This window comes from Oncorhynchus tshawytscha, linkage group LG07 (assembly GCF_018296145.1).
Source record: "Oncorhynchus tshawytscha isolate Ot180627B linkage group LG07, Otsh_v2.0, whole genome shotgun sequence".
NCBI lineage: Eukaryota > Metazoa > Chordata > Actinopteri > Salmoniformes > Salmonidae > Oncorhynchus > Oncorhynchus tshawytscha.
This window is the reverse complement of record NC_056435.1, coordinates 44,530,157-44,554,142: the sequence shown is the minus strand read 5'-3', so window position 1 is coordinate 44,554,142 and position 23,986 is coordinate 44,530,157. Positions and strand designations below refer to the sequence as shown.

General features: G+C 45.8%; 1 protein-coding gene across 2 annotated transcripts in view; it reads right to left on the bottom strand.

Moving 5' to 3' along the window:
• LOC112254613 (receptor tyrosine-protein kinase erbB-3) overlaps positions 1-23,986 on the bottom strand; it is a 47,298-nt gene that overhangs the window by 11,655 nt on the left and 11,657 nt on the right. For both annotated transcript variants that reach the window (XM_024427329.2, XM_024427330.2), the window contains exons 2-19: positions 21,499-21,653; positions 18,466-18,652; positions 17,978-18,103; positions 17,251-17,313; positions 16,995-17,113; positions 16,710-16,851; positions 16,385-16,498; positions 16,138-16,255; positions 6,609-6,682; positions 6,393-6,483; positions 3,510-3,727; positions 3,250-3,382; positions 3,035-3,128; positions 2,599-2,753; positions 2,474-2,527; positions 2,187-2,328; positions 1,940-2,059; positions 1,668-1,766 (exon numbers count right to left, since the gene is read on the bottom strand). In XM_024427329.2, the coding sequence (XP_024283097.1) occupies positions 1,668-1,766; positions 1,940-2,059; positions 2,187-2,328; positions 2,474-2,527; positions 2,599-2,753; positions 3,035-3,128; positions 3,250-3,382; positions 3,510-3,727; positions 6,393-6,483; positions 6,609-6,682; positions 16,138-16,255; positions 16,385-16,498; positions 16,710-16,851; positions 16,995-17,113; positions 17,251-17,313; positions 17,978-18,103; positions 18,466-18,652; positions 21,499-21,653 (2,204 nt within the window). The remainder of the gene's footprint in view (positions 1-1,667; positions 1,767-1,939; positions 2,060-2,186; positions 2,329-2,473; positions 2,528-2,598; positions 2,754-3,034; positions 3,129-3,249; positions 3,383-3,509; positions 3,728-6,392; positions 6,484-6,608; positions 6,683-16,137; positions 16,256-16,384; positions 16,499-16,709; positions 16,852-16,994; positions 17,114-17,250; positions 17,314-17,977; positions 18,104-18,465; positions 18,653-21,498; positions 21,654-23,986) is intronic.

The window sequence follows — 23,986 nt, the reverse complement described above, 5'->3', positions numbered from 1 at the left end:
ATAACAGTTTCTTTTTCCCCCCCAGAGATTCAGTGTTTAATAGTTACATGTACATGGTTGCAGGTGTGATTGCAGGGTAAAGTGAAAATCCTAGGCCTTGAGCTCCAACATGCAGAACTAAGTGAAATAAAATAATGAAATGGTAATAAAAAACAATATCAATATAAATAGCACTATATACAGTACAAGTCAAAAGTTTGGACACACCTACTCATTCAAGGGTTTTTCTTTATTTTTATTATTTTATACATTGTAGAATAATAGTGAAGACATCAAAACTAGGAAATAACACATGGAATCATGTAGTACCCAAAAATGTGTTAAAAAAATCTAAATATATTTTATATTCTTCAAAGTAGCCACCCTTGATGACAGCTTTGCATACTCTTGGAATTCTCTCAACCAGCTTAATGAGGTAGTCACCTGGAATGCATTTCAATTAACAAGTGTGCCTAGTGAAATGTTAATTTGTGGAATGAGTAGGTGTGTCCAATATTTTGACTGGTACTGTACAACATAACAACTGTAGCTGTGATGAATAAATAAATGTCCATTGGGATGGAAGCAGAGGAAAGACTATGGGGTGGTAAGGCTCTGGAGCAACGAACCGCCCTTGCTGTCTCTGCCTGGCCGGTTCCCCTCTTCCCATTGGGATTCTCTGCCTCTAACCCTATTACAGGGGCTGAGTCACTGGCTTACTGGGGCTCTCTCTTGCCGTCCCTGGAAGGGGTGCGTCACCTGAGTGGGTTGATTCACTGATGTGGTCATCCTGTCTGGGTTGGCGCCCCCCCTTGGGTTGTGCCATGGCGGAGATCTTTGTGGGCTATACTCAGCCTTGTCTCAGGATGGTAAGTTGGTGGTTGAAGATATCCCTCTAGTGGTGTGGGGGCTGTGCTTTGGCAAAGTGGGTGGGGTTATATCCTTCCTGTTTGGCCCTGTCTGGGGTGTCCTCGGATGGGGCCACAGTGTCTCCTGACCCCTCCTGTCTCAGCCTCCAGTATTTATGCTGCAGTAGTTAATGTGTCGGGGGGCTAGGGTCAGTTTGTTATATCTGGAGTACCTCTCCTGTCCTATTCGGTGTCCTGTGTGAATCTAAGTGTGCGTTCTCTAATTCTCTCTTTCTCTCTCTCTCTCTCGGAGGACCTGAGCCCTAGGACCATGCACCAGGACTACCTGACATGATGACTCCTTGCTGTCCCCAGTCCACCTGGCCGTGCTGGTGCTCCAGTTTCAACTGTTCTGCCTTATTATTATTCGACCATGCTGGTCATTTATGAACATTTGAACATCTTGGCCATGTTCTGTTATAATCTCCACCCGGCACAGCCAGAAGAGGACTGGCCACCCCACATAGCCTGGTTCCTCTCTAGGTTTCTTCCTAGGTTTTGGCCTTTCTAGGGAGTTTTTCCTAGCCACCGTGCTTCTACACCTGCATTGCTTGCTGTTTGGGGTTTTAGGCTGGGTTTCTGTACAGCACTTTGAAATATCAGCTGATGTACGAAGGGCTATATAAATAAATTTGATTTGGTAATAACATTCATATTAACAACTGCAACAGTGATGTATGTCGGTGGGGTGCAGCAAGAGTCAAGATAAGTGGGTATCAGGTCAGTATGCTTTAATGGGCAGGGGTTCTTGAGAGTGGGTGTGTGAGAGTGTTTTCTTACCTCTGTGATCTCATGGAAGGTATTTTGCCCCATTCGATCATGAATAGTCTTTATGGCCACGGGGATCTTCACTGAGTCTCCCTCAGGAATCCAAATGCCCTGAGAAATATGGAGGAAAAGAGAGGGGGAGAGGGGTTACCTCACAATGAAATGAAGACAAGTAAGGTAAGTAGCACAATACATGTAGGGCCTACGGGAAAATCGGAGAGGTGCAGGGTGATGATGATGATAATAAGGGGCTTTAAGAGGGCGACGGTTGATGATGTAAACACCTTGTGGACGGAGCCGAACACACCGGTGCCCAGTAGCTTGATCTTACGGAGTTCAGTGACCTTCAGGATCCTGGCATGAACTTTGACCACTTTCTCACCAGGGTCCAAAGGCTCAAAACTCTACAGACACATGCACGTCATGCACACAATTAATATCGACACATATCAAGACAATAGACTACACATACTCTTATTAAGAGATCCTAATTCTCTCTCTCTTACACACACACACACCATCCCTTCCCACCTCTCCACTCTCCAGGTATCGCCTCATGGCTCTCTTGCGCCGGATGGCAAGACCTCGGCGGTACAGAACACTTATCACAAAGATGGAGAAGCCCACTATCACTGCTGCCAAAACTCCCAAAACAATTCCTGTTATGGATTGGCTGGAAAGAGACACATGTATCAGCCAATCAGCACCTGATATACAATAATGAATAATGCTACGTTCTAGACTAAACAAAACTTACAGTGAGGAGAAATCAGGTTGTCAAGTCACAGGTAGAAAAAAAATATAGAAACTACACTCACCCATCAGTTAATCTGGTGGAGTCCAAACAGTCCCCAATTCCTGGGCCTGAGCAACTGAAAACACAGAGCAGAGAGATATTTAACACACACGCACACACTCCCCCATTCTCTAACTCGTCTCTCACCCCTGGGTGCAGTTGAGGTGGCAGGGCTCACAGCGTCTCTGCTGGTTGGGGTATTTAAAGATGAGACCCTTCTCCCCCATCACTCCTTCAGGGCATGAGGAAACACAGTGAGGACCGTCCCTCAGACTGGCACACACCACACACTCATTAGCTCCCTGCAGAGAGAAAGTGAGAGAGTGAGAGGGAGAAAGAAAGAAAGTGAGCGAGCGAAGGAGCAAGAGAGGCGGAGAGGGCGGTAGAGAGATGGAGACAGTTGACAATATCCATGTAATTGTGGTTCAAAATATTATCCACCAGGTGGCAGTGAAGCACTACATTTCAGATAGTCCTGAAAACTTTGAGAGACACCTTTCAACTAATCACTCTGAGCTCATAGAACTGTCTTTTTAAGATGCTTTGAGAGAGGTCTATGGGCAGATGTTAGAGGTGAGCATACCAGTCCTATGCAGGTGGGCTGTCCCTCCTGGACCTCACACTCCGAGTGACAGGGCATACACTCTCCCTTCGGACTTGTAAACTCACGCCCCTTCCTGGAGAAAAGCAGAGATTGAGATTGAAAAATAGGTTAAACACATAGTCACGTACACACATTGAGACATACTGACAAATCTACATTATAATAAAGACGCATTTTTTTGAATGAGTACTGACCCGGTGAGAAATCTGCACTGATTGACACAGGTTCCTCCCCGGCTGTAGTTCTTACAGGATAGACACTGGTCTGGCCCAGGACCCCAACACCCCTCCGACGAACACAGAGGGTCACACATGTGCACCTCCGCAACTACACACACACACAGACAAAAAATATGCAAAAAACTATTAGTAATTCACTAGTGTACCCGCAAAAAAAATGTACTTAATGATTTTGAAGATGTCACCCAATCTCTCTCCTCTATCCCTCGTCTCACCACATTGGCTCTGGGGTCGGTTGTCCTTGACGTCGATGTTCTTCTGGTGGCGCTGTGGGCGGGAGCTACTACTGAAGAGGCGTGTCCAGTTGACGGTGTGGTGGTAGCATAGCTTCCTGTTTCCTGTGATGTAGACACCGCCGTCATTGATACTCTGCAGTGAGCGCAGCCCCAGGTAGGTCAGTGACGGGATACGCATCACCAGCAGGGCGTAGCCCCTAGAGAAGAGGGAGGAGGGAAGAACGCAGGAGGAGGAAGAGAAGCAAGGTAGAGGGATAGGGTGATGACAGGAAGAGAGAGAGCCAAGAGAGAGAGAACCATTAAGGTGGAGGGAATGGAGGATATTTCAGAAAAAAATATGTACAAATGTATATTGGTGCTGGGAACATCAATCAAGTCAGGAAAGAGAAGTAAATGAATCTCAGATAAGGCATTGCTGCTCCCAAACATGAATTAATTGTCTACATGTAGACAGAAAATGTGTGTGTTATTATGTATAGAATTCATATGCTATTGTGGTAGAGACTCCTAATAGCCAATGTGGTCATCAGTGGAGACTGCTCACGGGAGGAAGGGGAGGACCAGCCTCCTCAGTGAATTTCATAAACATTTTAAATGTAAAACATTTAAAAAGTTATTTAGATAAAACTATAGTAAATACAATGACATGTCACCAAATAACTGATTAAAACACACTATTTTGAAAAGAAGGCCAACAGTAGCCTCAACAGCACTCTGTAGGGTAGCACCATGGTGTTGCCGGAGGACAGCTAGCTTCCGTCCTCCTCTGGGTACATTGACTTCAAAACAAAACCTAGGAGGCTCATGGTTCTCTCCCCCTTCCATAGACTTACAGTAATTAGGACAACTTCCGGAAGGACGTCCTCAAACCTATCAGAGCTCTTGCAGCATGAACTGATGAGCTGTTGCCCACCCAATCAAAGGATCAGAGAATTAATCTAGTACTGAAAGCATAAACTACAGCTAGCTAGCACTGCAGTGTATAAAATGTGGTGAGTAGAAACAGAAAGACAATAGTTGAACAGTTTTGAACAAATTACTTTCTTCCAAAATGAAGGAGAAGCAAGAGCGAAATAGAGAGTCATTTTTTTCACTTTCAGTTTCCCTTACTTAGCTAGCTAGTTTAGCCTACTGAAACACCCTGCTCAAACAGAGGGATGCTATGTTAGCTAGCTGGCTATGACTTTCCAACACAACACTGGAACTCTTCCAAGTCAAGTTGTCACTGTGACTAGGGTGGGCAATCTAGTTTCTTTATTTCTATGTTGGTGTGGTTCCCAAGCAGAGGCAGCTGTCCATCGTTGTCTCTGATTGGGGATCATATAAAAGTTGTCCTTTTTCATTTGGGTTTCGTGGGTAGTTGTTTTCTGTTTAGTGTCTGCACCTGACAGGACTGTTTCGGTTTTCCCCTCTTTGTTATTTTGTTAGAGTGTTTTGAGTATTACATTTATCATGAACTTACCACGCTGCGCTTTGGTCCACTCCTTCATACGACGATCGTTACACAAGTTAAGCTTTTGTTATTAGTAATTTATTACCACCAGGGCCTGCCGGTGTAACTGCTTACTGACTGCACACTAACTTTACTGTATGATTTTAGCGGGTTTACTAACACGTTAGTTATTTTAGCTATGCTGACTATGACGTTACTTTAGCTTATGGTGACAAAGATGTAGGCTGTTTGTAGAGGTTTGGCTTGGAAAGGTTTTTTCGCCTGGTCGCATACAGCTGATTTGTTGTGCATTGAAGTCCACAAGCGAATGGAAGAGCAGGAATACAACGTGGCTGTTATGAGAGTGAACTCTGTTACGCGTGATCAGGGGTGTAATCATTCTGTCGATTCTGTTGAAAACGTTCCTTAAATGTAAGCGAACACAACAAAACGGGGATAAACACACCTGAATTTGTCCAATAGAAACTCTCGTTTGCAACTGTTGGACTAATGATCACAGCCTATATCAGCTAGATGCAGGCAAAAGCGTGCAAGGCGGTATTTAATATCACTGTCTGTCACTTCAAATTTGTCTCTCGACCTGTGTGCGCCTACGTTGTAAACTTTCATTCATAGGCTAGGCTGTAGCAACCTCATGATGGGTATATGGAAAATTAGAGGATCATGTAGTAGCCTACACCTATAACCTGTTACATTCAACTGGGTGAACAGAATATGAATGAGAGTCATCCAATATGCTGTAAAAGAAATAAGGCCATGCTCATGAAAAGAAAATCGTCCTCCTTCATTTTAAACGGCACTGACCTCCACTGGTGGTCATAAGGTCAAGTTCAAAATACAATCATGAGGATTATACCTCAACTACACTAAAATCCCCCACCCATCACCAGCTGAGACACTTCTCATACAGTTCAAGACCACTCGTAACCACTTCAGAGGATTTTTGTTTTGTTTAGCATTGTCTGAGTATGATGCTGTTTTTTCAGTTCACACAGTATCAGGAAGATTAGTAGTCAGATAGATTAGTAAAACAACTGTCACACACACTACTGGACTTTTTAGAGTGCCTGCCGCTGATGGAACAAATTAGAGCGAGAGAGGAATAGAGAGAGCGAGAGAGGAATAGAGAGAGCGAGAGAGAAAGAGAGAAGAGACCGAGAGAAAGGGGAGCAGAGCAGGGGATGAGAAATGGGGTGAAAGGGGATGAGAGATAAAGTGGTGACAAGACACACAAGACAAGACACAACAGGGCAGTCTATGCATGCATGTCTACAATGCAGTTAAGCACAGATGGAGATGGAAATGGGTTCAGTGGACACATACTGTAGAAAGTGATATTTCTTAAGTGCAGAGAGGCAAAGACACAAGTCTAATGTCAGAGAGTGAGAAAGACAGAGATAGATGGTCACCTGTAGAGGGTTCTTCCTTGTATGGTTCCCAAGTTGGAGAACACCGACAGGTCAGTCAGATTTTCAGGCCACGACTGGATACTCAGAACGTCTGGCAACCGCAGAAGGTGTTAAAATACAGAACACCTTCCAAACACGAATACATCATATCACTCACACTGCTGCCACTAAACAGACACATGCATTTGAAACTTCAACACACACACGAGCACACACCTGTGATCTCTCTCACAGTTCTAAAGATCTTCAGTTTCTCTGGGTCCAAAGCTGTGATGTTGTTGTAGGGATCACTGTGTATAGAAGATCATCCAACATAAATAGTGAGGTCCATTGAAAGGTGAACACATCAAGTTGACATTACTGTGCCATTTTGAATATGTATACAGCAGCAGTCAAAAGTTTGGACACACCTACTCATTCCAAGGTTTTTCTTTATTTTTACTATTTTCTACATTTTAGAATCAAAACTATGTGATAACACATATGGAATCATGTAGAAACCAAAAAAGTGTTAAAACAAATGAAAATATATTTAATATTTGAGATTTTTCAAAGTTGCCACCCTTTGCCTTAATGACAGCTTTGCACACTCTTGAAATTCTCTCAACCAGCTTCACCTGGAATGATTTTCCAACTGTCTTGAATGAGTTCCCACATATGCTGAGCACTTGTTGGCTGCTTAACACTTCACTCTGCGGTCAAACTCATCCCAAACCATCTCAATTGGGTTGAGGTCAGGTGATTGTGGAGGCCAGGTCATCTGATGCAGCACTCCATCACTCTCCTTCTTGGTCAAATAGCCCTTACACAGCCTGGAGGTGTGTTGGGTCATTGTCCTGATGAAAAACAAATGATCGTCCCACTAAGCGCAAACGGGATGGCATATCGCTGCAGAATGCTGTGGTAGCCATGCTGGTTAAGGGTGCCTTGAATTCACTGACAGTGTCACCCGCAAAGCAAAGCACCTACACAGCGTCATCCATGCTTCACGGTGAGAACCATACATGCGGATATCATCCATTCAGCTACTCTGCATCTCACAAAGACCCGGCGGTTGGAACCAAAAATCTCAAATTTGAACTCAGTCTCTCAGATTTTCACTCACCTAATGTCCATTGCTCGTGTTTCTTTGACCAAGCAAGTCTCTTCTTATTATTGGTGTCCTTTAGTAGTGGTTTCTTTGCAGCAATTTGACCATGAAGGCCTGATTCTCACAGTCTCCTTTGAACAGTTGATGCTGAGATGTGTCTGTTACTTGAACTCAGTGAAGCATTTATTTGGGCTGCAATTTCTGAGGCTGGTAACTCTAATGAACTTATCCTCTGCAGCATAAGTAACTCTGGGTATTCCTTTCCTGTGGGGGTTCTCATGAGAGCCAGTTTCATCATAGCGCTTGATGGTTTTTGCAACTGCACTTAAAGAAACTTTAAAAGTTCTTGACATTTTCTGGATTGACTGACCTTCATGTCTTAAAGTAATGATGCACTGACATTTTTCTTTGCTTATTTGAGTTGTTCTTGCCATAACATGGACTTGGTCTTTTACCAAATAGGGCTATCTTCTGTATACCACCCCTACCTTGTCACAACGCCACTGATTGCGCCGGAGGGGATGGCTGCCCTTTTATTGGCTCTTAACCAACCGTGCAATTATTATTTTTGTTCCCATGTTGTTTGTGAATTATTTTGTACATACATAATGTTGCTGCCACCTTACTTTCTCTTTATGACCGAAAATAGTTTCTGGACATCAGAACAGCGATTACTCACCTCGAATTGGACGAAGAATTTAATGAGTCGGACGGGAAGGATATACTCCAAACGCCCTCATCCCTGTCATTCGCTGGAGATAGAAACTGAGATTTTGTGGAAAGAGATCGGGGTGCCTTGTGAGGATCATGCTAATCTGCCTTTGCCATCCGTACTGCTAGCCAACGTTCAATCGCTGGAAAATCATTGGGATGAACTGAAAGCACGTATATCCTACCAACGGGACATTAAAAACTGTAATATCTTACGTTTCAGAGTCGTGGCTGAACGACGACATTAATAACATACAGCTTGCAGGTTATACACTATCGGCAGAATAACACAGCAGCCTCTGGTAAGACACAGAGTGGGAACCTATGCATATTTGTAAACAACAGCTGGTGCACGATATCAAAGGAAGTCTCAAGGTTTTGCCCGCCTGAGGTACAGTATCTCATGATAAGCTGTACACCACACCATCTACCTAGAGAGTTTTCATCTGTATTTTTCGTACCTGTCTACATACCACCACAGACTGATGCGGACACTAAAACCTCACTCAATGAGCTGTATATGTCACGCCCTGATCTGTTTCATCGGTCCTTGTGATTGTCTCCACGCCCCTCCAGGTGTCGCACATCTTCCCCATTATCCCCTGTGCATTTATACCTGTGTTCTCTGTTTGTCTGTTGCCAGTTCGTCTTGTTTGTCAAGTCAACCAGCGTTTTTCTCAGCTCCTGCTTTTCCCCAGTCTCTCTTTTTCTCGCCCTCCTGGTTCTGACCCTTGCCTGTCCGCCTGCTTGACTATTCTGCCTGTCCCTGACCCTTCTTGCCGTCCTGTACCTTTGCCCCTACTCTGGATTACCGACCTCTTCCTGACCCTGAGCCTGCCTGCCATCCTGTACCTTTGCCCCACCACTCTGGATTATCAAACCCTGCCTGCCTTGCACTGTTGTTTACCTGCCCCTGTTACTGTAATAAACATTGTTACTTCAACACAGTCTGCATTCGGGTCTTACCTGAAATGTTATAGTATGAACTGGCCATGACTTACCCAGCAGACTTGGACCAGCTCCGCAATGCCATCTTCTCCCAAGAAGCCACCATTGGTAGGCATAAGGAGTTGCTTCGCGGTCTGATGGAAGGGTTTCAGGCCGTGGCTGAATGTCACGACCTAGCTTTGGACGCATTGCAGGAGCAATTCCGTGGGTTTCCTACTAGGCAGCCTACCACAACGGTAACCTCCCAGCCCTGGTACCCCGGCTGGTAGCAGCGCCGTCACCCCGGTTTCCCAGGAACCCCACTTACCACCCCCGGAGCCCTACGATGGAGATTCCAGAACCTGCTGGGCCTTTGTCCCAGTGCTCCCTTGTTTTCAAGCTGCAGCCTTCTTCGTTCCCCTTGGACCGCTCGAGGAGAGCGTACATCATTACGCTGGTGTCTGAAAGGGCACTCGACTGGGCCACGTTGGTGTGGGAGCAACAATCCGCCATCTGCCTCAGTCTGAAGGTATTCGTGGTCGGAGGTGACAAAAGTTTGAGGCACCGTTGTCCCGGGGAGAAGCTGCCCAGAGGTTACTCCAGCTTTGGCAGGACTCCCTCAGTGTGGCTGACTATGCGGTGGATTTCCACACGCTAGCAGCGGAGGGTGCCTGGAACCCGGAAGCGCTGTTCGACACTTTCCTGCACGGAATATCGGAGGAAGTAAAGGACGAGCTTGCAGCCCGGGAACTACTGATGGATCTCGATTCATTCATCGTTTTGAGCATCCGGCTCGATGGACGGCTATGGGAACGTAGGAGGGAGAAGAGGTCTGATTGCTGTCCCAATCTCTCACTCAAGGATCCCACCTTGCATCTGATGGACTCCCCAGCGTCTACGTCCCAGACTGCCAGTTTACCTTTTCCCAAGCCAAAGCAGCTCGGCAGGGCTAGGCTGTCTCCAGCCGAACGCGTATGCAGACTTAACACCCAGAGTCTGTATTGTCTGTATTGCGGTACTGCCTATCATTATGTGTCTACCTGTCCCTTCAAAAGACCTAGCTAATTGGTAGGGATGAGTACTCTGGTGGGTCCTAAGGACAATTTAGCTTCTCCCCCTAATCTCCCCCCTCTCCGTGCCACCCTGCTGTGGGGGGACTAGTCCAAGTCTCTCCAGATACTCATCGATTCGGGGGGGCGATATGAGTCTTACGGACATTTCCCTGGCGTCCGAGCTGGGCATCCCCACTCAACCCCTCTCCTTTCCCATGACTGTTAGAGCGCTAGACGGGCGTTCTATAGGCCGGGTCACCCACCATACCACCTCCATCAACCTACGAGTGTCGGGAACCACAGCGAGACGATCCAATTCCTGCTAATTGATTCTCAGCAGGTTCCTTTGTTATTGGGATTCTCTTGGCTCCAGTGACACAATCCCTCGATTGACTGGTCTACTTGTGCCATTGTGGGCTGGAGCCCGTACTGCCCCGGACATCTCCGCCATTCCCGTGGTGTATCAGGACCTCCGGGAGGATTCAGTAAGGCCCGGGCCACTTTGCTTCCGCAACACCCACCGGTACCCAAGGATGTTAAGCCGGATGCGCTGGCACACCGCTATAGCCCCTCTGGATTACCGACCTCTGCCTGACCTGACCATGAGCCTGCCTGCCGTTCTGTATTTTTGCCCCACCACTCTGGACTATCGACCCCTGCCGTCATTGACCTGTTGTTTGCCTGCCCCTGTTGCTGTAATAAACATTGTTACTTCAACACAGTCTGAATTTGGGTCTTACCTGAAACGTTGTAGTATACCGCCATAAGCAAACAGGAAAACGCTCATCCAAAGGTGGCGCTCCTAGTGGCCAGGGACTTTAATGCAGTGAAACTTAAATCAGTTTTACCTAATTTCTATCAGCATGTTAAATGTGCAACCAGAGGGAAAACAACTCCTTTACTCCACACAGAGTGCAAAGCTCTCCCTCGCCCTCCATTTGGCAAATCTGACCATAATTCTATCCTCCTCAAGCAAAAATGAAAGCAGGCAGCACCAGTGACTCTGTCTTTAAAAAAGTGGTCAAATGAAGCAGATGCTAAACTACAGGACTGTTTTGCGGAGTACACCACATCAGTCACTGGCTTCATCAATAAGTGTATCGATGGAGTCGTCCCCACAGTGACTGTAAGTACATACCCCAATCAGAAACCATGGCTTATAGGCAACATTCGCACTGAGCTAAAGGGTAGAGCTGCCGCTTTTAAGGAGCGGGACTCTAACCTGGAAGCTTATAAGAAATCCCGCTATGCCCTCCGACGAACCATCAAACAGGCAAAGCTTCAATACAGGACTAAGATTGAATCATATTACACCGGCTCCGACGCTCTTCGGACGTGGCAGGGCTTGCAAACTATAAAGGGGAGCATAGCCGAGAGCTACCGAGTGATACAAGTCTACCAGACGAGCTGAATAACATGAATGAGAGCATCAGTTTTTCCAGACGACTGTGTGAATCCGCTCTCCTCAGCCGATGTGAGTAAGACCTTTAAACAGGTCAACATTCACAAGAGCGCAGGGCTAGACGGAATACCAGGACACGTACCCCGAGCATGCGCTGACCAACTGGCAAGTGTCTTCACTGACATTTTCAACACCTCCCTGTCTGAGTCTGTAATACCAACATGTTTCAAGTAGAAAAGTCCAACGCTGGTCCGACCAAGCTGACTCCACACTCCAAGACTGCTTCCATCACGTGGACTGGGAGATGTTTCATTGCGTCAGACAACAACATTGACGAATACGCTGATACGGTGTGCGAGTTCATTAGAACGTGCGTTGAAGATGTCGTTCCCATAGCAACGATTAAAACATTCCCTAACCAGAAACCGTGGATTGATGGCAGCATTCGTGTGAAACTGAAGGCACGAACCACTGCTTTTAATCAGGGCAAGGTGTCTGGTAACATGACTGAATACAAACAGTGCAGCTATTCCCTCCGCAAGGCTATCAAACAAGCTAAGCGCCAGTACAGAGACAAAGTAGAATCTCAATTCAACGGCTCAGACACAAGAGGTATGTGGCAGGGTCTACAGTCAATCACGGACTACAGGAAGAAACCCAGCCCAGTCACGGACCAGGATGTCTTGCTCCCAGGCAGACTAAATAACTTTTTGCCCGCTTTGAGGACAATACAGTGCCACTGACACGGCCTGCAACGGAATCATGCGGTCTCTCCTTCACTGCAGCCGAAGTGAGTAAGACATTTAAACGTGTTAACCCTCGCAAGGCTGCAGGCCCAGACGGCATCCCCAGCCGCGCCCTCAGAGCATGCGCAGACCAGCTGGCCGGTGTGTTTACGGACATATTCAACCAATCCCTATACCAGTCTGCTGTTCCCACATGCTTCAAGAGGGCCACCATTGTTCCTGTTCCCAAGAAAGCTAAGGTAACTGAGCTAAACGACTACCGCCCCGTAGCACTCACATCCGTCATCATGAAGTGCTTTGAGAGACTAGTCAAGGACCATATCACCTCCACCCTACCTGACACCCTTGACCCACTCCAATTTGCTTACCGCCCAAATAGGTCCACAGACGATGCAATCTCAACCACACTGCACACTGCCCTAACCCATCTGGACAAGAGGAATACCTATGTGAGAATGCTGTTCATCGACTACAGCTCGGCATTCAACACCATAGTACCCTCCAAGCTCGTCATCAAGCTCGAGACCCTGGGTCTCGAAACTGGGTACTGGACTTCCTGACGGGCCGCCCCAGGTGGTGAGGGTAGGCAACAACATCTCCTCCCCGCTGATCCTCAACACTGGGGCCCCACAAGGGTGCGTTCTGAGCCCCCTCCTGTACTCCCTGTTCACCCACGACTGCGTGGCCATGCACGCCTCCAACTCAATCATCAAGTTTGCGGACGACACAACAGTGGTAGGCTTGATTACCAACAACACGAGACGGCCTACAGGGAGGAGGTGAGGGCCCTCGAGTGTGGTGTCAGGAAAATAACCTCACACTCAACGTCAACAAAACTAAGGAGATGATTGTGGACTTCAGGAAACAGCAGAGGGAACACCCCCATCCACATCGATGGAACAGTAGTGGAGAGGGTAGCAAGTTTTAAGTTCCTCGGCATACACATCACAGACAAACTGAATTGGTCCACTCACACAGACAGCATCGTGAGGAAGGCGCAGCAGCGCCTCTTCAACCTCAGGAGGCTGAAGAAATTCGGCTTGTCACCAAAAGCACTCACAAACTTCTACAGATGCACAATCGAGAGCATCCTGGCGGGCTGTATCACCGCCTGGTATGGCAACTGCACCGCCCTCAACCGTAAGGCTCTCCAGAGGGTAGTGAGGTCTGCACAACGCATCACCGGGGGCAAACTACCTGCCCTCCAGGACACCTACACCACCCGATGCTACAGGAAGGCCATAAAGATCATCAAGGACATCAACCACCCGAGCCACTGCCTGTTCACCCCGCTGTCATCCAGAAGGCGAGGTCAGTACAGGTGCATCAAAGCTGGGACCGAGAGACTGAAAAACAGCTTCTATCTCAAGGCCATCAGACTGTTAAACAGCCACCACTAACATTGAGTGGCTACTGCCAACACACTGTCAATGACACTGACTCTACTCCAGCCACTTTAATCATGGGAATTGATGGGAAATTATGTAAATATATCACTAGCCACTTTAAACAATGCTACCTGGTTACTTACCCTACATTGTTCATCTCATATGCATACGTTGAACTGTACTCTATATCATCGACTGCATCCTTATGTAATACATGTATCACTAGCCACTTTAACTATGCCACTTGGTTTACATACTTATCTCATATGTATATACTGTACTCGATATCATCTACTGTATCTTGCCTATGCTGCTCTGTACCATCACTCATTCATATATCCTTATGTACATATTCTTTATCCCCTTACACTGTGTATAAGACAGTAGTTTTTTTTTGGAATTGTTAGTTAGATTACTTGCTCGTTATTACTGCATTGTCGGAACTAGAAGCACAAGCATTTCGCTACACTCGCATTAACATCTGCTAACCATGTGTATGTGACAAATACAATTTGATTTGATTTGATTTGATAGACCACCATAGTCCCTGTGCCCAAGAAAACAAAGGTAACCTGCTTAAATGACTACCGACCCATAGTACTCACGTCTGTAGCCATGAAATGCTTTTAAAGGCTGCTCATAGCTCACATCAACACCATTATCCCAGAAACCCTAGACCGACCCTAATTTGCATACCGCCCCAACAGATCCACAGATGATGCCATCTCTATTGCACACTACACTGCCCTTTCCCACCTGGACAAAAGGAACACCTATGTGATAACGCTATTCATTGACTACAACTTAGCAGTCAACACCATAGTGCCGTCAAAGCTCATCACTAAGCTAAGGACCCTGGGACTAAACATCTCCCTCTGCAACTGGATCGTGGACTTGACTCCAACACCATCATTAAGTATAAAGATGACACAACAGTGGTAGGCCGGATCACCGACAATGATGAGACAGCCTATAGGGAGGAGGTCAGAGACCTGACCGTGTGGTGCAAGGACAACAACCTCTCCCTAAATATGATCAAGACAAAAGAGATGATTGTGTACTACAGGAAAAGGAGGACCAAACACATCCCCATTATCATCGACGGGGCTGTAGTGAAGCAGGTTGAGAGCTTCAAGTTCCTTGGCGTCCACATCACCAACAAACGAACATGGTCCAAGCACACCAAGACAGTCGTGAAGAGGGAACGACAAAACCTATTCCCCCTCAGGAGACTGAAAAGATTTGGCATGGGTCCTCAGATCCTCAAAAGGTTTTACAGCTGCACCATCGATAGCATTCTGATGGAATGCATCATTGCCTGGTATGGCAACTGCTCGGACTCCAACCACAAGGCCCTACAGAGGGTAGTGCGTATGGCCCAGTACATCACAGGGGCCAAGCTTCCTGCCATCCAGGATCTCTATACCAGGCGGTGTCAGAGGAAGGCCCTAAAAATTGTCAAAGACTCCAGCCACCCTAGTCATAGACTTTTCTCTTTGCTAGCGCACGGCAAGCAGTACCGGAGCACCAAGTCTAGGTCCAAGAAGCTTCTAAACAGCTTCTACCCCCCAAGCCATAAGACTCCTGAACATTAATCAAATTGCTACCCAGGCTATTTGCATTGCCCCCACCCTCTATGCTGCTGCTACTTTCGGTTATTATCTATACATAGTCACTTTACCTACATGTACAGATTACCTTAGTTACCTCGACACCGGTGTCCCTGCACATTAACTCTGTACCTGTACCCCCTGTATATAGCCCCACTATTGTTATTTACTGCTGCTCTTTAATTATTTGTTATTCTTCGGGAATTTTTTAAAAACTGCATTGCTGGTTAAGGGCTTGTAAGTAAGCATTTCACTGTGCGGTCCACACCTGTTGTATTTGGTGCATGTGACACATACAATTGGATTTGATTTTGATTTGATTGCCTCAAACGCATGAAGAAGGAAAGAAATTCCACAAATTAACTTTTAACAAGGCACACCTGTTAATTGAAATGCATTCCAGGTGACTACCTCATGAAGTTGGTTGAGAGAATGCCAAGAGTGTGCAAAGCTGTCATCAAGGCAAAGGGTGGCAACTTTGAAGAATCTTAAATAACATATTTTGATTTAACACTTTTTTGGTTACTACATGATTCCATGTGTGTTATTTCATAGTTTTGATGTCTTCACTACTATTCTACATTGTAGAAAATAGTAAAAATAAATAAAAACCCTTGAATGAGTAGATTTATATTTAATTATTTTGTATGTTTATTGGATAGAAAGAGCTAGAGCTGAAAGGTAGGAGAGAGAGTGCTGTAAAAACATTGGGCCAGATTGGAACCTAAGCTGGTAGCAATACATCACACATGTGCTCCAAAGGCAGCTAGACTACCCCATGCCATGCCATTTTGATAGAATATTGCTGCTGTCACTCACCCTTTAATCCCGGTGACCAGGAAGTGAAGGCTACCCTGGATCTTGGTGCAGTTGATGAAACTGTCAATGTTCTGAGAGTCCACTGTCTGCCTGGAGGCTGTGCCTGTTCCTTGACAAGCTAGATATTTGAGGAGAGGAGAGGGGAGAAGAAATGAGAAGAGAAAGGGGCAGGTTGCTGGAGTAGAAGACTCTCTATAAAGCAATGATAGTTGAAGGGTGTATGTGTGGGCACTGGACAGCCGGGTACCTTTGGGACAGAGGCCTCCACAGGGCTCACACCTCTTCACTCCTTTCTTCTCCATCTCCGTCTTATAAGAAGGGCAGCTGCTCACACACGAGCTCCCGTCCACCACAAAATTAGCTGAGGAGGAAAGTAATGTGAGAGAGAAAGAGTGGGGCAGAGGGACAGGTAAAGGGAGAAAACCAAATCATTACAATCCACAGGAAGATTGGACCATGCTAGAAAATTGATAGATTGAATGAGGACAATGAGTGAGACATGATGGTCATGGTTATGGCCAGGAGTTGACTGGTGAGGGGAAGTGGGGAGAGCATGCTGTGTGTGGACTCACTGGGGCACTGGGCCACACAGATGGAACTGTACTGGTACTTGGCGCTGGGGTTGGGCTCCAGTTTGAAGGTGTGCTTGTTGTAGATGAGGGTCTGGGGACACTGGGGCACACATGAGCCTGAGTTGTTGAAGTTACGGCAGGCCTGGATAGAGAAAAAAACACAGTTATATGATACTGTATGCATTGCTTAGTAGTATAGTTTTAACCCATAATTGTTTTTGCAATGACTATCAGAGCTCCTTTTAAGACTTCTTTGCGGTGTGTTTGTGTGTATAGCAAACTCACAAAGCAGTCGGTGTCCAGGGGTCCAGTGCAACCTCCTGCACACTCCATATGACAGCATTCACTAGGACTCCTCCCAAAGCAGCGGCCATTACACTGAGGGGCACACACTGTCTTCGTCACTGGGGGGGCAGAGAGAGAGAGATAGAGAGAACTTTGAGCCAAGCAAACTGACTGAGCCGGGTTGTAGGACATTACATCAGAGCGAAACTATCTAGTGTTGTCAGAAAATGAGAGCCAGGGGTCAAAAGTGACTCACAGCTCTGGCAGGTGTCATTCCTGGGCCCCCAACATGGACCGCCGCATGCCTCATCACATGGCTCTGAAAAACATGTCAGAAATGTTAGAAAATGTAGAACCTACATCACACAAACACATAGAAGAAGATGGCCAGCATCCTGGAGTCGCCTCTTCACTGTTGACATTGAGACTGGTGTTTTACGGGTACTATTTAATGAAGCTGCCAGTTGAGGACTTGTGAGGTGTCTGTTTCTAAACCTAGACACTCTGATGTACTAGTCCTCTTGCTCAGTTGTGCACCGGGGTCTCCCACTCCTCTTTCTATTCTGGTTAGAGTCAGTTTGCGCTGTTCTGTGAAGTGAGTAGTACACAGCGTTGTACCAGATCTTCAGTTTCTTGGCAATTTCTTGCATGGAATAGCCTTCATTTCTCAGAACAAGAATAGACTGACGAGTTTTAGAAGAAAGTTAATTGTTTCTGGCCATTTTGAGCCTGTAATCGAACCCACAAATGCTGATGCTACAGATACTCAACTAGTCTAAAGAAGGCCAGTTTTATTGCTTCTTTAATCAGAACAACAGTTTTCAGCCATGCTAACATAATTGAAAAAGGGTTTTCTAACGATCAATTAGTCTTTTAAAATGATAAACTTGGATTAGCTAACACAATGTGCCATTGTGTTAGTCCTAGCACTAATCTGAATACATGTAATTATTGTGAGTACATCTACCTCCTGCTATACTCACGTTCAGGCCCGTTCTCGTTGATGATGACTTCAGAGTCTCCATCCTTCACTATGTCCAACCAGTTCACCTGAGGGGTATAGCTCAGGAACTTATTCTGAATGATCTGCACCCCTCCCTCCAGTATCTCTTTGGAACATACACACACACACATACACATACACACACACAAAGGAAGACGAACAATTAGTTTAACAGGCCAGAACACGTTGGTGAGTAACCAAATCAAAACGGGCACAAATTTGTATTTCTCTCTCCGCAGTGCCTCCTCTCATCTCTCATGCTACAGTTGGGAATTGAAATTTGAATTTCATTGTACTTCCTGGATTGACTGGAATTGACCCCAATACTGCTACTGAAGTTCGTATGGTAGTTGGCATGTGGACCATGATAACCATGTTGCAGTTCATGATGATGATGTGTATCACTTAAAGACTTATCTTCATCACAAAAAAAAAAAATTGTGTGTGTGTGTGTGTGTGCGTGCGTACCTGTGAGGTGTGTGAGGCCCAGCTCCTTCAGTCCGTGTTGGCCGTCCTTTTGGTAGTTGACGAGGACAGCCAGAGCAAAGCGATCCTCGTACAGAGTGGTGCCTCTTATGACACGGAGCTGGTCCAGCGGCAGCCGGCTGAACTGGTTAATGGCAATGAGGATGTAGCCCGTCACTTCTCTAATAGACTACGGGGGAGAAGAGGTCAGGGAAGAAGGAAAGAGGAAAAGAGAAAGCGGAAAGAAAAAGGTGTTACTGTAGACGGAAACAGGATACAGATATGTTCCTCATTGTTGATCTTGGAGAGCTGCAGTGTGAGCAGGCATTTGTCACCTGATTCAATTGAATCAACTACACATCAAGACCTTGATTTGCTCAATCAGGTGTGTTAGAACTGGGCTGGGAAAAAAGCCTGCATGCAAGTATCCCTCTAGTATGCGGAGTAAAGAACATTTATGTAGCGCAGTGGTTCCCAAACTTTTTATAGTCCCGTAACTGCTTGTTGCAATTTCGATGAGGCTCTCGTGTTCAGATATCGGTAAGTGGACTGGAGGCAGGGCATGAAAGGGATAACGAATCCAGTTGTTTGTATCGTCCGTTTCAGGGAAGTACCTGCGTAATTGTGCACCCAGCTCACTCAGGTGCTTCGCTATATCACATTTGACATTGTGCGTAAGCTTGAGTTAATTTGCGCACAAAAAATCATACAATGATGGAAAGACCTGTGTGTTGTCCTTGTTAATGCACACAGAAAAGAACTCCAACCTCTTAATCCAAGCCTCAATTTTGTCCCGCATATTGAATTAAATTGAGGAGAGTCCCTGTAATCCTAGATTCAGATCATTCAGGTGAGAAAAAACATCACCCAGATAGGCTAGTCGTGTGAGAAACTCTCATCATGCAAGCGGTCAGACAAGTGAAAATTATGGTCAGTGAGAAAAGTTTTAGCTCATCTCTTGATTTAAAAAAAATGTGTCCATACTTTGCCCCTTGATAACCAGGCACTTCTGTCATATGTAAAAGCGTTACATGGTTGAGAAAGAGTTCAGGGGCCTTGCTTTAACAAAGTTGACCATTTTCACTGTAGTGTCCAAAACATCTTTCAAGCTGTCAGGCATTCCTTTGGCAGCAAGAGCCTCTCGGTGGATGCTGCAGTGTACCCAAGTGGCGCCGGGAGCAACTGCTTGCACGCGAGTTACCACTCCACTATGTCTCCCTGTCATGGCTTTTGCGCCATCAGTATAGATACCAACACATCTTGACCACCAAAGTCCATTTGATGTCACAAAGCTGTCCAGTACTTAAAAAAATATCCTCTCATGTTGTCCTGGTTTTCAGTGGTTTGCAGAAGAAGATGTCTTCCTTAATTGACCCAGATGAGAAAGAAACGTACACCTATTTAGGTGAGGTGGTGGCACTTAAAAATTAAAGAAGAGCCGCACACTCTAGGAGCTCAGATGCAATAATTTAATAACCTAATAATCAACGTTTCGACAGAGAAGCTGTCTTCATCATTAATTGACCCCCCATAAACGTAACGGACTAATACCAGGAGCTGTGCCAGGACCACCACATCTGTTGAATCATCCAGCTGTAAAGCATATAATTTACTGGCTTGTATGCGAAGCAGTAATTGTTTCAAAACATCTCCTGCCATGTCACTGATGCGTCTTGAAACAGTGTTGTTTGATGGCATTGTCTGTATAGTTTTTTGGCCTTTTCCCCCAGCATTGTCCCAGCCATATCTGCGGCAACAAGAAAAATGAAGTCCTCCACAATAGTATGGGGCTTGCCTGTCCTAGGGACTTGGTAGCTCACCATATAAGACGCTTCTAGCCCCTTCTTATTAATGGTATCTGGTGCTTTTATACATGTCTTACTACTCAAAAGTCTTTATTCTCGCTCAAAAAACGAATGTGGCTTATTTTTTAAATTGTCATGTTTCGTTTCTAAATGTCTGCGCAAGAGTGAAGGTTTCCCGCGAGAGAGTAACGGTTAATGTGATTGGATGTTAATTATTTGACTGGCTTCCTGTATTTGACATTGTGTTGTTATTTCACTGAACACTAGATGGTTTAATTGTATTTTTGGTAGTAAAACGAGGCTACTCAGGCGAGAAAAAAACCTCACCCAAATGTATAGCCCCATTGGAAAATATAAATGTACTGTTTGAAAATGTGAAGAATTATAATTATATTTTTATATACATATTTTTAAAAATATGAATCACATTTTTATTTGTTGTATCTCCGACGGCATTGCGTACGCGTGCCCCAGTTTGGGAATACCTGATGTAGCGGATCATGTACTGTATGGTAGCCTGACATCTTAATTCTAAAATTCAACAACTTTGACTATAACATCACAACAGCCCTCTTACTCTCTCACTCATCAATTGTTACCATGACAGCCATAACATTAGGTAACTACAGTACAGATGTGGGATCTTAATTTGATCACCCTGTTGCAGGAGAACTTGTAGTGTATTTGAGGTTTAAAAAGGCTTTTGAATGTATCAACTCCTACAAAAAAAATTCCATTAATTATAATCCACATAATATTTTACACTTCCTGTTGCTGCAGGATAATTTTCCTGCTGTACCAAACTGGCTCAAATTAAGATCCTATACCTGTGCCATGACAGATAAACTAGTTACAGGCAGAGGCATATACAGTATATGGCTCTGTTTACGGATAACTAACTGGTTTTCATGGCTTTGTGTTAAGTTACCATGGCTGTGTGATCAGTTACCATGGCCGCGCCACAGTGATAAAGGTTTCACAGGGGAATGTAAGAGGACTCATTGTGTACAGGAGACAGTGACATCATCCACAAGAGACACACAATGATAAAATCTCTGTGTTGTTCTCTGTGCCCCAGAGGGAAGTGTGGCCTGACATGTCTGATTGTGTGTTTAGTGTTGGCACTATATATATATAGACTTCTATTGACTGGAGTAGATGATACATTCTCCTGGTGCAAGACACACACATACACACCTGTTGCCATTCATCCACCTGTTCATCCCCTCACCTGAAGAAAGGTGAAGTCCCTCCAGTGTTCCATCATGGTGATCTCCAGGTTACCCATGACGATCTCACAGCCACTGTACATCTCCTTCATTAGCGTGTACTGTGTCTGTGAACTTCCTGTCACGCTTAGTGCATTTTGGGTGCCGGAGCATATCACTGGGGGAAAGATGGGTAAAGACATTTCTTCAGTTTTAAGGATTTCAATTTTTAATTCTAGCCTATGTTGTTGTTGTACTGACACATTTTCAAATCAAATCAAATTTTATTTGTCACATACACATGGTTAGCAGATGTTAATGCGAGTGTAGCGAAATGCTTGTGCTTCTAGTTCCGACAATGCAGTAATAACGAACAAGTAATCTAACTAACAATTCCAAAAAACTACTGTCTTATACACAGTGTAAGGGGATAAAGAATATGTACATAAGGATATATGAATGAGTGATGGTACAGAGCAGCATAGGCAAGATACAGTAGATGATATCGAGTACAGTATATACATATGAGATGAGTATGTAAACCAAGTGGCATAGTTAAAGTGGCTAGTGATACATGTATTACATAAGGATGCAGTCGATGATATAGAGTACAGTATCTACGTATGCATATGAGATGAATAATGTAGGGTAAGTAACATTATATAAGGTAGCATTGTTTAAAGTGGCTAGTGATATATTTACATCATTTCCCATCAATTCCCATTATTAAAGTGGCTGGAGTTGAGTCAGTGTCATTGACAGTGTGTTGGCAGCAGCCACTCAATGTTAGTGGTGGCTGTTTAACAGTCTGATGGCCTTGAGATAGAAGCTGTTTTTCAGTCTCTCGGTCCCAGCTTTGATGCACCTGTACTGACCTCGCCTTCTGGATGACAGCGGGGTGAACAGGCAGTGGCTCGGGTGGTTGATGTCCTTGATGATCTTTATGGCCTTCCTGTAGCATCGGGTGGTGTAGGTGTCCTGGAGGGCAGGTAGTTTGCCCCCGGTGATGCGTTGTGCAGACCTCACTACCCTCTGGAGAGCCTTACGGTTGAGGGCGGTGCAGTTGCCATACCAGGCGGCGATACAGCCCGCCAGGATGCTCTCGATTGTGCATCTGTAGAAGTTTGTGAGTGCTTTTGGTGACAAGCCGAATTTCTTCAGCCTCCTGAGGTTGAAGAGGCTCTGCTGCGCCTTCCTCACGATGCTGTCTGTGTGAGTGGTCCAATTCAGTATGTCTGTGATGTGTATGCCGAGGAACTTAAAACTTGCTACCCTCTCCACTACTGTTCCATCGATGTGGATGGGGGTGTTCCCTCTGCTGTTTCCTGAAGTCCACAATCATCTCCTTAGTTTTGTTGACGTTGAGTGTGAGGTTATTTTCCTGACACCACACTCCGAGGGCCCTCACCTCCTCCCTGTAGGCCGTCTCGTCGTTGTTGGTAATCAAGCCTACCACTGTTGTGTCGTCCGCAAACTTGATGATTGAGTTGGAGGCGTGCATGGCCACGCAGTCGTGGGTGAACAGGGGGTACAGGAGAGGGCTCAGAACGCACCCTTGTGGGGCCCCAGTGTTGAGGATCAGCGGGGAGGAGATGTTGTTGCCTACCCTCACCACCTGGGGGCGGCCCGTCAGGAAGTCCAGTACCCAGTTGCACAGGGCGGGGTCGAGACCCAGGGTCTCGAGCTTGATGACGAGCTTGGAGGGTACTATGGTGTTGAATGCCGAGCTGTAGTCGATGAACAGCATTCTCACATAGGTATTCCTCTTGTCCAGATGGGTTAGGGCAGTGTGCAGTGTGGTTGAGATTGCATCATCTGTGGACCTATTTGGGCGGTAAGCAAATTGGAGTGGGTCTAGGGTGTCAGGTAGGGTGGAGGTGATATGGTCCTTGACTAGTCTCTCAAAGCACTTCATGATGACGGATGTGAGTGCTACGGGGCGGTAGTCGTTTAGCTCAGTTACCTTAGCTTTCTTGGGAACAGGAACAATGGTGGCCCTCTTGAAGCATGTGGGAACAGCAGACTGGTATAGGGATTGATTGAATATGTCCGTAAACACATCGGCCAGCTGGTCTGCGCATGCTCTGAGGGCGCGGCTGGGGATGCCGTCTGGGCCTGCAGCCTTGCGAGGGTTAACACGTTTAAATGTCTTACTCACCTCGGCTGCAGTGAAGGAGAGACCGCATGTTTTCGTTGCAGGCCGTATCAGTGGCACTGTATTGACCTCAAAGCAGGCAAAAAAGTTATTTAGTCTGCCTGGGAGCAAGACATCCTGGTCCGTGACTGGGCTGGGTTTCTTCCTGTAGTCAGTGATTGACTGTAGACCCTGCCACATGCCTCTTGTGTCTGAGCCGTTGAATTGAGATTCTACTTTGTCTCTGTACTGGCGCTTAGCTTGTTTGATAGCCTTGCGGAGGGAATAGCTGCACTGTTTGTATTCAGTCATGTTACCAGACACCTTGCCCTGATTAAAAGCAGTGGTTCACGCTTTCAGTTTCACACGAATGCTGC